Here is an 18,158-nt window from a genome sequence, read left to right as displayed (position 1 = left end):
AGGGACTTAGTCTAAATATTGAATATCAAATAGTCTGAATTAAACTGACTAGGCATCTCAGGAGAACAATATCCGGAAATGTCTCCCAACTGAATACAAAACTATAATTTTATCAATTTGTCTTTTTAAGTCAAACAGACCCAGATTTCTTTGGCTTTCCCTCTCCAGATAGTCCCACAGTAGAGAAAACTACCTCTTAAGTACAGATATTTTTTCCCCATTTTACTTACGGTGAGCATGAGGTACAAAGTAAGTGAGAATGAGAAACCTCATCCCCACTCCCCCACCCTCCTTGTTTGGCCTTTCAAACCAGAAAAATAACTGAAGAACAACTTCTCTTAAATGTTTCAAAACAAAATAATTAAAATTGTATCTTTGGGTAAACAACTATGAAACTCAATGAGGTATTTCCTTTATTTTTCAATAGTCACAGACTCAGGGTCAATCATGGAAATAGCTGCCTAGTTTGGACTCTGCCAAACGGTTCAGTGAAATTACATCACAGGAGGGGTGTGCCCCATAGGAGTCCTGAATAGCAGTCACCCCTTTGGCCATTTGGGCACCTGCCTGCTGAGCTGTGGAATGGTAGCTTTTTTCCAGGATGTGAACTCTTCCTCATGATGTAGCATCATGACAATTTGCACAGCCCAATTGGGAGGAGATTATCCAACGCTGATTGAAGACATTCAATAAGCAATAATGAAAAGACAGCTTTCATAGTCCTGAAGGCTTGAAATTTCTCCCAAGAAAAATATCAGGAGTGGTGGCCAGATTACTGGGTTTCTAAGAAAAGGGTTAACTGTCTACCAAGGAAGAGATTAAATCTTTAAAGCAGCCATGAAAATAAGAATAAAAAGCCTCCCAGACAACAAATGTTATTTAATGAGTCTCTTTCTCTTCAGAAGACATTCAAATAGTAAAGGGAATGAAATCAGCACTCCCCATTTGGCTGGTACAAATATTGACTCATTCCAGATGGAGAATAGTTGTAAAACCACTACAAAATTTGGCTTCCAGGTGATGGTGGTAGGTTTCTTTCCTAATACAAAATGGGTGAGAATACTAGTAAGTGATAAAAAGGAAAAACACATTCATGCCACAACCTGGATAAGCCTCAAAAACATTATGCTCAGTAAAAGCAGGTGTATCACTCCATTTATATAAAATGCCCATAAAAGGCAAATGTATATACAGGAAGCAAATCAGAGTGGAGGGTGGGAAAGGGAACTGACAATAATTAGAACGGATCCTTTTGGGAGTAATGGAAATATTTTAAAACTGGATTATGGAGATGGTTGCACAACTCTGTAAACTCATTAAAAATTATGCGTTTTACACTTAAAGGGATGGATTTTATGGCATATAAACTATTGGTTATTCTCTGGACCAAAATAAAATGCTGTTCTTTGGACTAAATAAAACTCTTTGGGGGGGGGGGAGCATCCTGCCACCTCTCCCGGGTCTGGAGGTGGTTCCTAGGCTGGCATGGAGGTCACTTGTCTGTCACACTCCCTGTGAATTCCGCTCTTAGTCCCATTTCCACTTGTCAAAAGTTACCGGGATGACGGAGGACACATTACCAAATCGGCGATTCTGTGTAATCACCAGAGGTCTGGGAATTTGGAAAAGCAATCAAGCATAAATCCTTCCTGATCTAGAAAGGAAGAAAAGGCAGATTCAGTGAGGGGCCCGGGCTACCTCAGAAGCGTGGCCTTACCCATTAGAGTAAATGGAGCCCGCTGGGGAAAATCCGATTCCTGCAGAAACCAAGTCGTAAGGCTGGATCCTAAGGTCGAAAGAATAACCAGTTGACAGAGTTTCTAAAAAAATACCAGGACCGCGTTTGCAAACCCCAGGTTGCTTTTGATTTACAAGTAAGAACTCCATTTCCACGAGAGCACGAAGTTGTAAAGTTTGGTTCTGAGGCCGCGTGGAGCTGGTAGCTCTCCGGGGGCGCCAGGCCTCTGGGCGGACAAGCGGCTCTGCGCCCCCTCGGCCGAAGCAGCGCCAGGTTCCCCGCGAGGGCCGCAGCTCCGCCGTCGGGAACTGTGCGCGGGGACCGTCCTTCCCCAGCCCGAGCGAGGCTGGCCGCGCACGTCGGGCAGCCGCCCGGCCCGGAGCGCAGCGAAGCCTGCACAGCCGGCGCCGTGCACCCCGGGCTCACCCCGCTAGTCCCCAGCACGGGTCCCGCCGCCGTTCTACAGTCGCTCCAACACCCCTGACGCCGGGCCCCCGGGGGGCCTCGACACTCTGACCCGGGCCTTCGCGCCTCCCCCAGGGACGGACGCGGCGTCCAGGTGGCCGAGGTCCGCGCGGCGGGGGGGAGGCGCCTCGGCGCGGGACTCAACCCGAGACCGCGAGCGGGCGAGGGCGGAGCTGGACGGCCACCGCCCAGCCCCGCGGGACAGGCTCCCAGCCCCCTCCTCGCGCGCCCCCCGCACAGTGCTCATGCGCGCGGCCAGGCCTTTATAGCGGCGAAGCGAGCCGCGCTTTCCGCACTCAGGCGCAGCCGGGCGGTTCCGACTCAGGTGCGGAGCCCTGGGCGTCGGGCGGCAGGCGTGCGGGTCCCTGACCCCCGCCTGTCCGAGTCTCTCCTTTGTCGTTCCCAGCTTCTTTTTGTCTTGATATCGCACCCCCTCTGCCCGGCCGGGATTGCACATCGATGCAGGGTTTGGCTCGATTTGCAGCCAGAGCGTCGCCTCCAGATAGAGAGGCGCTAGCTCCGGGACAGCGGCCTCTTAGGTCACTCCCTCCCCTCCACCGCCCCTGGGTTTCCGAGGGGTGCGAGATCTCCAAAGGGGTGGCGGGCGTAGAGTGGTGGGGAAGTGGGGGGCCTCCGTTCCCGGGAGCCTCCCTCGCATTCTCCCTGTCTCCCAGGTCCGAGCAGCCCCTCGACTACCATGTCTGCAGCCTGGATCCCCGTTCTCTGCCTCGGTGGGTACGCGCCCCTCCCCACCTCCTTCCCGTCGCACCAAGCGGGGTGGAGGCTGGAGCCAGCCCTCGCGCTGTCCTTTCTTCGCAGGTGTATGTCTGCTGCTGCTGCCGGAGCCTGCGGGCAGCGAGGGAGCGGGTGAGTTGCGGGTTCCCCTGTCGGGGAAGCAGGGCTCGGTCCAGGCGGTGGGAGGGGTTGGGGGCCGGCAGGTAGAAGCGCGCTCAGACCGAGCACCTAGACCTTGGCCCCAGGGACCAAAGCTGGAGGGCGCCAAGGTTGCAGCGGCTGCCTGGCGCACACACATACCTACCCACAGAGGATCTGCCCCGGCTTACCCATTTCTCCCACGCGAGGGGGCCCGTGGTGTCGATGGGGATGCTCTTCCCAAGGCGCTGAGAAGCAAGCGTCCCCGAACCCACACTCACACCGCGGGAGGCACCTGGCAAGCCGAGCGTCGGCATGGAAAGGTCAAGGCAGGGGAGTATTCGTTGAGTCCCACCGAGGGGCACCTAGTTTCAGGTTGTCCCTGGCGTTTGAGGACAGGGAGAAGGCTCCCAGACCCAACTTCACACTGTCAGAGCTGACAGAGACAGAGAGAGATGCTTACATCCTTGTCCCACCTTGCTGGAACCCCTGGTTTCTAGGAGTAACCCCTATTTGTAGGCCCGTTTCATATTGGAGAGGTCTAAAAACAGTTTGTTCCACATGTAAAAGTCTGAGTATGGGCGTGTGTGTTTTCTATAATATAAAAGGCAAACTCTTTTACTAAATCTATCCTGTTCTCCTTGAAAGGAGAAATGAGAGTAAGCATTGCACTGGGCTGTTTTCAGCACCCCCTCCCGCCGCCCACCCCCATCCCCACCCTCCCTCGTTCAAGCAGCTAAAGGCAGAGCCTCTGATGACATGGAAAGTGAGAGGAAGGGTTAAGGCTGTTTGATCACATGTATAAGACTCACGGGTATGATTCTACTGTTTTTGGTAAAGATTTTAACTTCCCCAGCAATCTAGAGTGTTTCAGAGCTGAGGAATCAGCACTGTATCTGGCATTCTGCCTTCCCTTCCAAAGACAAGTACAGTTGAGGGTGCAGCTCAACACAGCTTGTAGAAAAGGGTCGTTGGTAGAGGCAGGCTACTCAAATGGACAGTATTACCCTGTCTTGAAAAAAGAATGTGCTTTTTTGTTTTTTAAATTAACATCTGTTTCAAAAAGCTTTGGATAACCACACTTTCTTATGTTTGAAGAACAGAATTTAATAACATTAGTCTCAATATTTGTTGTAAATTGATGAGTTAACATACTATCTTACATTGTTACATGCTGCCAATGTCTACCTAATGTCTTTTGTAGTAAGAACTGTCTACCTAATGTCTTTTGTTGAAGAATTTCAATTCCTTATTAGTTTAGGTTGGTATGTAAAAATTGAGAGTATTAATGCTGTTTTCTAAAAATGCATTCACTGCCTGATAAATCTCTTGGGACTGATTTGGAGCAGGAATAAGCAGGTTCCATTCAGATAAAAATGCTTCAATTCATAGAGACTAAATTCCCTGTTTCCTGTCCTGTAAGAGTTGGGCAGTGTGACCTAGGGCAAATTAACCCCATCACTTTAATTTCTGCATCTGTAATATGAGTGACTAAGCTAAATGACATCCTGTGAAGGGAAACATTTATTTACTGGGTTCCTTAAATTAAGATACAATTTTAAGGCACTGCATTTGGAGAAAAACTGGTATGACTGATCCTTGAAGCAAAGGATGGGACCTAGAGAGGTTTGTGCATGTGTCTATGAAAATGCTTCTCATTGGGGTGCCTGGGTGGTTTAGCTTGTTAAGGGTGAGACTCTTGATCTCAGCTCAGGGCTTTACCTCAGGATTGTGAGTTCAGGCCCTACACTGGGCCACACGCTGGGTGTGGAGGCTACTTAAAAAAAGGAAAGCAAGACAGAAAATGTTCCTCAAGGCTCAGCCCAGATTTAATATCTTTACCTCAGGTAACTGTGTCCATAGTTATCATTGTAATTGAGATTTTTTTTTCTAGAATGAATTAATAATGTCATCATATTCCCTCCTTTTTTTTTTCAGTTCCCATTGCTATCACATGCTTTACCCGAGGCCTGGACATCAGGAAAGAGAAAGCAGATGTCCTTTGCCCAGGGGGCTGCGCTCCTGAGGAATTCTCCGTGTTTGGGAACATAGTGTATGCATCTGTATCAAGCATATGTGGTGCAGCTGTCCACAGGTAAGCTGACACATGCAAGAGAAGAGGAATCCAAGTGTGATAACATCCTTTCCTTCTTTAGCCAAATGGACACCCCCACCTTCTTTCTTTTGGTGTCAATATTGACCACAGAAGATGGGTACATTTTGAAGGTTTTCATGAATATCCTTGAAGCACCAGCTACACAAAGGAAGCTTTCTGACTAAAGGCAAATTGTATTATTTCTTGATAGCTAGATCCCTATGATTTTAGAGCATGCCTAATCATGTAATATATTAGTGAATTTTTGCTATGTGCTAGACATTGTTTTAATTTCCATGACATCTACAACTGTAAGAGTAGATACAATTTCATTCCATTTATAGATGAGGAAACTGAATGCAGAGTTTCCAACCATCTTGCCACTGTTAGAAAGTGCCCAAGCTAGAACTGAAAGCCCAGGCTGCCTCCAGAGCCCATAATCACCACCCACTCTGCTATCCTGCAAGACTTTTTTTTTTTTTTTAATGAAGTCCAAGGACATATAAAGTACCTTAGAAAACTAAGAACATTGTTTGGTTCTATAAACTCTGAATCTCTGAGCTGTAGGGAATGGGATCCCACAGGTATGTTCCTGTCAACATTTAAGAAGGATGACAGCACAAAACTATTTCTCCCAGGCCTATTTTATACCTGTGTCAGCAAGTTTTTCAAAAGACTGGCAGCATCCTTATGTATCTTACCCATGAACTATTTTCTTGATTAATCAGAACAATAGATGTAACATGGCACTAGAAGTCAGCCAGATACCCCTAAAAAAGTGTGGGTAGAATATCAGCTGCTTTTCTGTGTTACAGGGGAGTCATCAGCAACTCAGGGGGACCTGTGCGAATATATAGCCTACCAGGTCGAGAAAACTATTCCTCAGTAGCTGCCAATGGCATTCAGTCTCAAACACTTTCCAGATGGTCTGCTTCTTTCACAGTGACAAGTAGGTACAATTACATTATTCTTACTTTTGTACAAATATTGCTTCACACCCCCCCAAAAAAAAGTTTTCTGCTTTTCTTTATCCAATCTCTTTGACTTTGATGGAAAAACCTGCAATCAAGACTTGGAGGAGTCAGCAATGGGTTAGAGTCAGGGGACTGGACACGCAAAGACCCACTCAAGCTAAACCTGGCTGAATGGAGGAAGAATAATCTTGCTGTTAGAAGACTGCAGTTAGAAGCTTGCATTGTCTGTAGTGTCTGGGTGGCTCAGTCAGTTAAGCATCTGACTCTTGACTTCAGCTTGGGTCCTGACCTCAGGGTCCTTACCTTAGGGTCTTAAGTTCAAGCCCCATGTTGGGCTCCATATTGGGTATAGACCCTATTTTTGAAAAAAGAGAGAGAGAGAGGGAAAGAAGAAAAAGAAACTTGCATCGTCTGCAATCAGAATGCCCTGACATTTACCAAGTAACACTAGATAAAAACACTAGTGAGTGAAAATGAATATGAATTCATTTTTGGTGATTCTTTTAAAATATGATTTAATAGCTAAAAACCCATTTTGGTCAAACTAGCATGAAACAAGTACTCATACAATTGCCATCACTCAATTACATATATCACCCTGTAGGCCCCTAAATTAGATCCATTATGCTTTGGTGGTAAAGAAGGAAGGGGAAAAAATAGTCTTCTCTTTATTTTAACAGAAGGAAAAAGTGGTACCCAGGAAGCCACAGGACAAGCAGTGTCCACAGCACGGCCACCTACAGGTATGAAATACGAAGCTATCTCCTAGTCACCTGACACAGAATTTGGAAATTCAAAATAAATGTGTAGCTTTCCTTTTAAAGGAAAATGATACTAAACACAAAACAGGGGCGCCTGCTTAGCTCAGTCGGTTAAGTTTCTGACCTCGGCTCTGGTTATAAGCTCAGGGTCCTGGGACTGAGCCCCACAGTGGGCTTTGTGCTCAGCAGGGAATCTGCTTCTCCCTCTCCCTCTCCCCCTGCTCATGATCACTCTCTTTCTCAAACCTTAAAATTAAAAAAAAAAAAAAATTATTTATTTGAAAGAGAGAGGGCATGAGCAGGGATAGTAGCAGAGATCCCCCCCCCCCCCCCCCGCTGAGCAGAGAGCTCAGCACAGGGCTCATTCCCAGAACCCCGAGATCATGACCTGAGCCAAAGGCAGATGTATAACTGACAGATCCACCCAGGTGCCCTCAAATCGATAAACCTTTAAAAAAATTTTTTAAAAATGTGTTTACTGGTATGTTACATAAAGAAACATTTAATTTGATATTTTAAATTCCTATCCTTCTATTTTCAATTACAAAGTCTGCTACCAAATGTTCTCTTGAAGTCCTACTATTTCTTTTTTTTTTTTTTTAAAGATTTTATTTATTTATTTGACAGAGAGAAATCACAAGTAGATGAAGAGGCAGAGAGAGAGAGAGAGGGAAGCAGGCTCCCTGCTGAGCAGAGTCCGATGCAGGGCTCGATCCCAGGACCCTGAGATCATGACCTGAGCCGAAGGCAGCGGCTTAACCCACTGAGCCACCCAGGCACCCCAGTCCTACTATTTCTGATTTGATAAACCCATGCCTAGAAACCAGACAAAGTAAAAGTACTATGAACTTCCTAGTTTCATTTGGCACATGCAAAAAGGAATTAGTGTAGGTCCAATTTTTAACAAACAGCCAGGGATATCATTTCTTCAGACTTTGGCAGTTTTTTGTTTTTTGGTTTTTTTTTTTTTTTTGGAAGGTTTTATTTATTTGAGAAAGAGAGAGGGTGCACAGTTGGGGGAGAGGCAGAGGGAGAAGTAAGTTCCCTGCTAAGTTCCCTGAAGTGGGACTCGATCCCAAGACCCCAAGATCATGACCCGAGCCAAAGGCAGATGCTTAACTGACTGAGCCACCCAGACACCCCAAGACTGTGGCAGTTCTAAAATCGAAGAAATTAAGAACATTAGAATCTAGCTCTTGAGTTTCCAGTCCTGCCTCCACTGTAGGTTTGAGAGACCAATTCCTGAATTGTCGGCGTATTAAATATATAGGCCTGCAACAGTTCTGACTTGTTTCTTTGCCGGGGCATTGTTTTCCCAGTCCAGAAAACCATGAGAAGATTAATTTTTTAAGGAAATTTATTTTTTAAAAACAAGTATTTTTAATATGGAAACTTCTTGTTAGGAGCTTTTCCCCATGTGGGCTTCTTGCTATGAAAATGTCTTCCTTTTACTAATGCCAAGTGCTTCCTTTGTTTCAGGGAAACGACTGAAAAAAACACCTGAGAAGAAAACTGGCAATAAAGGTAAGAGTCCAGATATTCGTTTGGGAAAGTCACATTCACTGTCCCTCTCTCCCTCCATCCCTCCTCTTGAAACTGCTAACAGAAAGACTTGTTTGGGTATTCACAGACTGTAAAGCAGACATTGCATTTCTGATTGATGGAAGTTTTAATATTGGGCAGCGCCGATTTAATCTACAGAAGAATTTTGTTGGCAAAGTGGCTCTAATGTTGGGAATTGGAACAGAGGGACCACACGTGGGCCTTGTTCAAGCCAGGTACCAATCTTGTTAAAATGTGGAGATTTGATGATAAAAGATGAATCCTTCTAATGGATACATGCATTTTTGGTTCAATGTAAACATATTGAGTTGTAGACAATCTGATTTCCAAACTGTAAATACAGGATTTAGGACTGCTAAGCAGACTAGGTAGGTCTAAGTGCTTTCTTTTTGGAATAAAATGATTGAGAATAATATTCTATTTGAGGACCAGAAGGTAAACTAAAGGGTTTTGTTGCTCATACAAATTACGTCTGCACGTATGCTCTGCTCAATTCCCAGTTCCTCTTTGCTGAAGGAAAAAGTGAAAGGTTTATTCTTCCTCCCTACTCTGTCATTCTTTTAAACACTTTCCATAGTTCCTTGGAGATCTGAACTCCATCTTTTTAGTTTTGCTCATTTAAAAATAAGATCTATGGCTTTTAGGATTATAATATGGTCACTATAGAAAGCTTCAAAAACATATAAGAAAACCAGTTTCCCAAGTATGCCCCTCAGAGATAATCACCATAAAATGTTTTGTATCCTTTATTTTTTTTTTTTTTAAAGATTTTACTTATTAGAAAGAACGTGAGCTGAGGGGATGGCAGAGGGAGAAGGAGAAGCAGATTCCCCACTGAGCAGAGATCCATCCCAGGAACCATGACCTAAGCCAAAGGCAAACGTTGAACTGAGTGAGCCACCCAGGCACCCACCTTTCAGTATTTTAAGAAAATTTGTTTATACGCTCATGGGCATGTGTGTATAACTGAAGTATAGTTGACACACAATATTAACATTAGTTTCAGGTGTGCAACATAGTGATTCAACATCTTTTATGTTACACTGTGCTTACTATAGCTTACTATAGCTTTACTGTCTCCATAGGATGCTATTAAAATGCCACTGACTACATTCCTTGTGCTGTAGCTTTTATTCTCCTGACTTACTCATTTCATAACTGGAAGCCTGCAACTCCCACTCTTCTTCACCCATTTTGCCTACCCCCCCACCCCTCCTACATGTGCATGTTGCTTTTTCAAAAGCTCCAACTATAAAAATGTCTTATGTCCTGTTTTTTCATCCCTTAATATTTTAAGCATTTTACCAGATCACAATTACTCTTCAAAAAATGTTTTGGGATGCCTGGGTGGCTCAGTTGGTTAACCATCTGATACTCAATTTTGGCTCAGGTCATGATCTCAGGATTATGAGATCTAGCCCTTTGTGGGCTCTATGCTGGCTGTGGAGTCTGGTTAAGATTCTCTCCCTCTACCCCCTCCTCCATTCACCTACCCCCACTTACACACTCACTCTCAAAAGGAAAAAGAAGTTCTGTAGTGTTCCTTTGCATAATTATTTGTTTAACCATTTTCACTGTTACACATTACATTATCATTAACATCCTTATGTCATCCTGTGCCATCCTTGATTACTTCAGTAGACTAGATTCCTGAAAGTGAAATTGGGTTAAAGAGTTCTGACATTTTTAAGGCTTCTGATACAAAGTTCAGTTGCTTTCTAGAAAGTTGATCCAGTTTAAACCATTATCAGTAGTGGGTAAGAAGGTAGCACCAGTACTACAAATAATATATTCTATTTCATTCTTACGTTATGTTTTTTTTTTTTTTTACAACTGGTTCTTAATTTAGATAGGTTGATAAGTTGAGAATTTAACTTTGTTTTCTACATAATTTAACCATTTGTCCCACGCCTTTAAGCAAATGAGCTTCTTATTCCATTGATTTGAAATATCAATTTTATATACAAATTTAGGCAAGTCAGTTTCTTTGATCTATAAGCTAATTCCACATCTTTTCCACTTTGCTTTGATTACTATAGCTTTACTGTACCCCTTTAACATCACAGGGGGCAAATTCCCCTCAGTACTTTTCTTCTTAATTTTTTTTTTAATTTTTTTTTGCGATTTCTATCCAAATCTTCTTCAAGATGAAAGCTACACTGTCTTTAGACTCAAACAAAGAATTAGCTTCTCTGTAAACTCCTTGGCTATAGTTTTTCTACTTTAGGAAGAACATCAGAATAAACCATGTCAAGAGTTTATATTTAAGCAAAATAACAGAATATATCATTAAGGATGCAAAAACAAGACTAAATCTCATAAATCACAATTTGGATATTTGAAAAGTGACCATTAAAATGAAAATGTTATCAACCCATAATACCTGATTTTGTGACCCAGCATTTCACCAGATATACAGAAATACGACCAGTGCTATATTTTTGTCTCAAAACTCTTGACTTAATGATGATTGATAATACTAAGATCTTAAAATTTTATACTTAAATACTGACTTACCCAAAAACTAAACACAAAAAATGGTGCTTTTAACTGTTTTTATTCACCATGGTCTCTAATGAACACAGAGTAGTGGTAAAAAGTGAGCTGAAAAAATGGGGGGAAAAAAGCAGAAAAAAATGAGCTGGAGCGCCTGTGGCTCAGTGGGTTAAGCCTTTGCCTTCGGCTCAGGTCATGATCTCAGGGTCGTGGGATGAAGTCCCACAGCAGGCTCTCTGCTTGGCAGGGAGCCTGTTTCCTCCTCTCTCTCTCTGCCTGCCTCTCTGCCTACTTGTGATCTCTCTCTGTCAAATAAGTAAATAAAATCTTTAAAAAAAAAAAAAGTGAGGGGCACCTGGGTGGCTCAGTGGGTTAAGCCGCTGCCTTCGGCTCAGGTCATGATCTCGGGGTCCTGGGATCGAGCCCCGCATCGGGCTCTCTGCTCAGCGGGGAGCCTGCTTCCTTCTCTCTCTCTCTCTACCTGCCTCTCTGCCTGCTTGTGATCTCTCTCTGTCAAATAAATAAATAAAATCTTTAAAAAAAAAAAAAAAAGTGAGCTGAAATCCATCTACTGTTAAATATGGAAAATCCAAAATCCTATAATATACATTAAGATTGGTAATGTCAATATCATTTATTATAACAAAAATTCCATATTGTAATCCTTCACATTTTTTTTCTTATACCTTCTCATTTTTAAAATGTTGGTCCCAGTGTCCTTGAAATTGCCTCTTCTGACCAAAAACTGGAGTATTTAATAGACCCACTCTGTTAAGTGCTTCCAGGGTCTCCCACTGGAACAGACCTAACCTCAAACCCAGCCACCTTCCAACTCTGTGCTGCCCAACTCTGCAGATTTCCATTAAGTCCAGTGCTCTGAGCCAGGCCTGGTTTCAGGGGCACTATATAAGTTAGGCATGAACTCTGGTGCCAGACAAACCTGAATTTCAAGTGCAGCTGTGTTTTGTTGGGCAAGTTACCTAAATGTTCTGAGCCTCAGTTTCATCATTTATATGATAGGGATAATCGTTTCGATCTTGTAGAGTTATGATGAAATCAGCTGATACATGTTACATGTATATAGCATATTACCCAGAATAAAATAAACCCTCAAGGTAGCAATGGTTTTTGTTACTATTCTGCAAGATGCCTTAAAAGTCAAGTAAGGATGCAATTCCTTAACTGACTATGTACTATGGGATTGAGCAAGAAACTTAGGCATTGTCCAATTTAAAGACCTTTTTTAAGGTATATAATATTGCTTGTTTTACCTTCCCAGTTCTCCCTAGGTAACTTTTTTTTTTCTTTTTCATTTTTTCCCCTTAGTGAACATCCCAAAATAGAATTTTACTTGAAAAACTTTACATCAGCCAAAGATGTTTTGTTTGCCATAAAGGAAGTAGGTTTCAGAGGGGGTAATTCCAATACAGGTAAGTAGACTTTGGCACCTGGGATACAACACAAGAGAGGGTTATGAGTGGTTGGACATTAAAATAGTTTTAGGCTGTTTTATAGAAGCAGATGTGAGACTTTTCCTTCTGACACTGAAATCTTGGCTAGGTTTGTACTTGGTCATCTAAGATACTCAATTTGTAGTGGAAAATATGCCAAAGGACTAAGTAATATTACTTGTTTAAAACGCAAAAGAGAGGGGCACCTGGGTGGCTCAGTGGGTTAAAGCCTCGGCCTTCAGCTCAGGTCAAAATCCCAGGGTCCTGGGATCGAGCCCCACATCGGGCTCTCTGCTCCGTGGGGAGCCTGCTTCCTCCTCTCTCTGCCTACTTCTGATCTCTGTCTGTCAAATAAATAAATAAATAAATAATCTTAAAAAAAAAAAAAAAAAACACAAAAAAGGGGGCACCTGGGTGGCTCAGTGGGTTAAGCCTCTGCCTTCAGCTTGGGTCATGATCCCAGGGTCCTGGAATTGAGCCCCACATCCGGCTCTCTGCTCTGCAGGGACCCTACTTCCCCCTCTCTCTCTGCCTGCCTCACTACCTACTTGTGATCTCTCTCTCTCTCTCTCTGTCAAATGAATTTTAAAAATAAGTAAATAAAACACAAAACTTTTGTGCTTTATTATTCTTATATTGGATAGGACAGCTAGCCACTATTCAGTGTGTTAAAAAGAAGCAAAGATCAGCAGATGATTTAACAAGTGGAGATGGGGCAGAAAGAACTGGAGTAGCACTACAGACACTTTGAAGGAATATTTCTTGTTCTCAGTCTTTAGTGGTACTAGTCAGTAAGGGGCTAGACAGCAGAATTATAGGAGTCAGTCAGTTTTGTTTCTGACCGGTGTACAGTAAGGAAACATGAGGCTTTGGGAGGTGATGGGGGAAGTAACGTGGGTTGTGAAGACAAAGTAAATAAGCCCCATGGATGATTAAACTTTCCCATCTATTATAGATTATAGACAAGTTGTATATAAGTTAAAATCTTGAGCTTTGGTGGCATCAAGTTGGTACAGGGAAACAGAAATGTCATTTGAGCAGTGGTGCTGCTCCAGTCTGCTTCTTTTTCAAACCTAGGAAAAGCCCTGAAGCATACCGCCCAGAAATTCTTCACAGCAGACACTGGAGTAAGAAAAGGGATCCCCAAAGTGGTGGTGGTATTTATCGATGGCTGGCCTTCTGATGACATTGAGGAAGCAGGCATCGTGGCCAGAGAGTTCGGTGTCAATGTATTTATAGTTTCTGTGGCCAAGCCTATCCCTGAAGAACTGGGCATGGTTCAGGATGTGGCATTTGTTGACAAGGTACGGAGGTGAGGGTGTCTTCTGTTATGGTCATGATTTAATTTTGGGCCTCGAGCCACAGTGCCAACTGGCCCTTATCTGAATTCACTTTGAATGGTCAAGACAATGTTTTTTACAGCTGTTTTAATGTTTCCATAATTTTCAAGAAACAACTTTGGATCCCTTTTATGTCTCCCTCGTTTAGGCTGTCTGTCGGAATAATGGCTTCTTCTCTTACCACATGCCTAACTGGTTTGGCACCACGAAATATGTAAAGCCTCTGGTACAGAAGCTCTGCACTCATGAGCAAATGATGTGCAGCAAGACCTGTTACAACTCGGTGAACATTGCCTTTCTAATTGATGGCTCCAGCAGTGTTGGAGACAGTAATTTTCGCCTCATGCTTGAGTTTGTTTCCAACATAGCCAAGACTTTTGAAATCTCAGACATTGGTGCCAAAATAGCTGCTGTACAGTTCACATACGATCAGCGCACAGAGTTCAGTTTCACTGATTATAGCACCAAAGAGAATATCCTAGCTGTTATCAGAAACATTCGCTACATGAGTGGTGGGACAGCTACAGGTGAAGCCATCTCCTTCACTGTTAGGAATGTGTTTGGTCCTGTGAGGGACAGCCCCAACAAGAACTTCCTGGTAATTGTCACAGACGGCCAGTCCTATGATGATGTTCGAGGCCCTGCTGCTGCTGCACACGATGCAGGTAAGGTTCTTGTCCTTCTTCTGGGTGGGGACCTGAGGCATTCAGTGAATTTTGTAAATATAAACTTAACCATTTATTTTATAGAACAAACACCTACATTATGGCAGTCACTGTTCTAAGAGCTTTACCCAGTATAAGCTGATTTAACTGTCAAACCAGCCAGATGAATCTCATTCTATGGATAAGGAAACAAATTCCCTCGAAACCACACAGCTAGCAAGTGGTGAGGCCAGTATTCAAACCCAGGCAGTGGGCTGAGTCCATACTCCTAAGCTCTGTATTGTTTGGGAGAATGCCCAGGAGAACCATGTCAAGGAAACATGTTACAGGGGCTGTTTGGCTCAAACTTGGAATATATGCCTGCAAAATCACCGTTTATAATTTACCATGAATCCATTTGATGTTTTATCTTTTTTTTTTTTTTTATAGTTTTGAGTCTGGCCTGAGTTTTCTAAGATAAGGTCAGCAGTAGACTTTAATTCTATTCCATCTAAACTTCCTTTTTAGTGTCTTTTTCTTCTTGAGATAATAAAAACACACTCTGATGTTGTAAAAGGGTATGAAAAGGCCTTCTTTCTCCCTTAACCCCAACCTTAATATTACTTGGCAAAGGCCCCTCATTCCTGAAAACATTAGCATAATGTGTTGCTGAGATCAAATAGGGCAACAAAACGCTGGCATCTCCTCTCCTGGGATAAAACTGAGTGATTGCAGTCCAATAATACTTAAAAAACAAAAACGCTAACTTGAGAGGGGAATTAGCAGCCTTGCATTTTTCTATAGTCTTACATACATCTTTTTCCCTATTTAACTTCTAATAAATTAATCTTTTTCCTTTGATATATTAGCACATTAATGTACTTATATATTGATGGAATACTGTTTTTTAGTGGGTAGAGAACTGATCCATGGAATTTAACCTATACATTGGTTTATTTTTATATATCTGGTTTATTTTATACATCATGTACATTATACATCTAACCCAGATCAAAAGTCATGTTTGCTATCATACTCTTTAAAAACGTAGCTTACAGGGGCACCTGGGTGGCTCAGTCTGCTGAGCTTGCAACTCCTGCTTTCGTGTCAGGTCATGATCTCACGTTGTGAGATCAAGCCCCACATGGGGCCTGGCACTCCATGGGGAGTCTGCTTGAAGGTTTCTCTCCCTCTGTCCTTCTCCCGACTTGCGCATGTGCGCGCGTGTACTCTCTCTCATAAATGTTTAAAAATGTAGCTTACTGAAATAACTTATGGATAATAGGCTTGGATTCAGGGCGCCTGGGTGGCTCAGTGGGTTAAGCCGCTGCCTTTGGCTCAGGTCATGATCTCAGGGTCCTGGGATCGAGTCCCGCATCGGGCTCTCTGCTCAGCAGGGAGCCTGCTTCCTCCTCGCTCTGCCTGCCTCTCTGCCTACTTGTGATTTCTCTCTGTCAAATAAATAAATAAAATCTTTAAAAAAAAATAGGCTTGGATTCAGGCGAAATTAAGTGAACTGGATTAATTGAAATATATTTTCCCTATGTAATTAGTTGAACGTCAGGAGGTTGGGCCAAACCATTTTCATGAAAATTATCCTTTAGGGATAGTGAAGTCAATGTTACAAAGTTAACAAAACCCGGAATGCAGGGTAGACCTTCAGGGCTAGGTCATAACTTTTTTTTTCAAGCTGTAATTATACATTGTGTCCAAACTAACCAATTTGAGCTTGAATTTAATCTACAAGTGAGGAAACCTGAGGGGAGAATTTTGTTTTACATTTTTTCTTTTTTTTTCTTTGCCAGAGGAGTATTAACCAGGGGTAATAAATAGTTTCAAGGAGCTTTTACATATACTAAACCTGATCTATTTGTATGTTAAGTATTGACAACTCTTGGTACTGAATACTAGAAGGGGGATAAGTCTTAGAAGAGCAAATTTTTCAAAAACTCTCAGAACATGATAGGGAATTTCACCCAGAAGAAAGATGGTGAACAAATACTGTACTTGGGATTCAGGTGAATCAAACTAATGTAGTAATCACCCTAGCAAAATGTGGTCAGAGTAAAAGCCTTCTAGTAGTACAAGGGAATGCAGAGGTTATGCCTCAATGCCTAACTAGAAGAAATTATTCCAGTTCCCAGACCTTGCTCTTTTGGCTGTTTTTATCACCAAATCTGTGCTTTGGTCAAATTTCTGACTACTGGTCAGTTTGCCAATGTAACATACACATCAAAATGCAAGAAAATTTTCAGTATTCATATTCACAGAGTTGCCATCCCTGGCAATGCAACAGCCTTAGAAAACCTTAGAAAACTTCCATTTATATATCCCAAATTTTGTGTCATTCATGCTGTCACATTGGCTTGGACTCCAGTAAAATTATTAATTGGAGAGATGATGGCAAGCAGCCCATTCTCATGCTAATCTCAGGAAGTTTTTCATTTCATTAAGTGTCTTAGTGTTGTTTTTTTTTAAGATATCAGCTTACCAAATATTTGTCAGTGATCATGTGATTTATCTGTTAATGTGCTAATTTATACTGATGGCAGAGCTTCTTGTTTTGGTTCAACTGTTTAGTCATTCTCATTATAATGACATTAAAACTTACCTAACCATTTGGTGAAGGAGATTTAGTTCTTCAGACATTACTGGAGAGTTTTCGCTACAACTATTTACTAACTCACGAAAAATATTTACATCTGATTTTATATATAAGCTGGAACTTGGCTTTAATTCTCTTAAAAATATTTTCATTGTAGGTATCACCATCTTCTCTGTTGGTGTGGCTTGGGCACCTTTGGATGACCTGAAAGATATGGCCTCTAAACCAAAGGAGTCACATGCTTTCTTCACAAGAGAGTTCACAGGATTAGAACCAATTGTTTCTGATGTTATCAGAGGCATTTGTAGAGATTTCTTGGAATCCCAGCAATAATGGTGACATTTTGACAACTGAAAGAAAAAGTGTAAGAGGACAGAATGTATAAGTCATTTTCTCATAATACCAAAATACTATATAGCATAATAGGATCAGATACAAAACTACTATATTAAAAATGCCAACAGCTGTTTTAAGCACATAAGCATTCATTTAAAGCTACTACCTTTTAACGACAATTTAGAATTGTTAAACACTCTGCCTAGGCTTCATAATCATGACCCTTAGAAACTCAGGAAAGAGGAGATACTGTGCATCCAAATCTTAAGAATCCCAAAAGGCATATTAAATGTATAGAAATGCAAATTCCATAGCTCAATAAAAGAATGATAGAACAAAAGCAACATTCCTTCTTTAATCATTCTGCACTAAATATATAAGGAAAACGAAACTTTGAGTTAACTCAGTTCAAATGTTATTTTGCCCCATAGATGTTGTCTTAAAACTAATCAACCATATTTGTTACTTACATTCTAAAAAGTTGTAATTATAAATGAAATGGAAGGGAATTAGGTCTGAAGTTTCTTATGTAGTGTATTTTCCTAATAATATAATGGAAATATCACACTGAACGAGATAGGAGGATTGCCTGGTATTTTTCTACTTATATCCTTAATTTTATATGTGTATTGATATATTTGGCTTATACGCTGAAAGTCATCCATGTACTTTAAAAAAAGCCAAGTTGGTAAATTTTTATTTACTATTTATATGTAGAAACATTTGGCATTGAGGGAAAGCACATATTTAAAAAAGGACTGCAGGAAAAACTATTGTAGTTTGACCATTTAAGCAATAAAACTGTTAGTGACTATTA

General features: G+C 42.0%; 1 protein-coding gene across 1 annotated transcript; it reads left to right on the top strand.

Annotated features, from left to right (window-relative positions):
• Positions 1–2,449: 2,449 nt before the first annotated feature.
• Positions 2,450–18,158, top strand: COCH (cochlin). Its single transcript, XM_082737948.1, has 12 exons — positions 2,450–2,528; positions 2,878–2,934; positions 3,023–3,070; positions 5,015–5,171; positions 5,987–6,120; positions 6,826–6,888; positions 8,386–8,430; positions 8,537–8,684; positions 12,292–12,395; positions 13,494–13,720; positions 13,905–14,421; positions 17,163–18,158. Exons 2-12 carry the CDS (start codon positions 2,901–2,903, stop codon positions 17,336–17,338), a joined length of 1,653 nt encoding a protein of 550 aa, XP_082594074.1. The 5' UTR covers positions 2,450–2,528; positions 2,878–2,900; the 3' UTR covers positions 17,339–18,158.

This window comes from Mustela nivalis (genome assembly GCF_964662115.1).
Source record: "Mustela nivalis genome assembly, chromosome: 6".
NCBI lineage: Eukaryota > Metazoa > Chordata > Mammalia > Carnivora > Mustelidae > Mustela > Mustela nivalis.
This window is presented reverse-complemented; position numbering and strand designations above follow the sequence as displayed.

Excerpts from the sequence above, each read along its gene's own strand:
- COCH (XM_082737948.1), top strand. The coding sequence starts at position 2,901 with ATGTCTGCAGCCTGGATCCCCGTTCTCTGCCTCG. Across the intron at positions 3,071-5,014 it reads TGCGGGCAGCGAGGGAGCGG|TTCCCATTGCTATCACATGC; the intron begins GTGAGTTGCGGG and ends TTTTTTTTTCAG. Across the intron at positions 8,685-12,291 it reads GTGGGCCTTGTTCAAGCCAG|TGAACATCCCAAAATAGAAT; the intron begins GTACCAATCTTG and ends TTTTCCCCTTAG.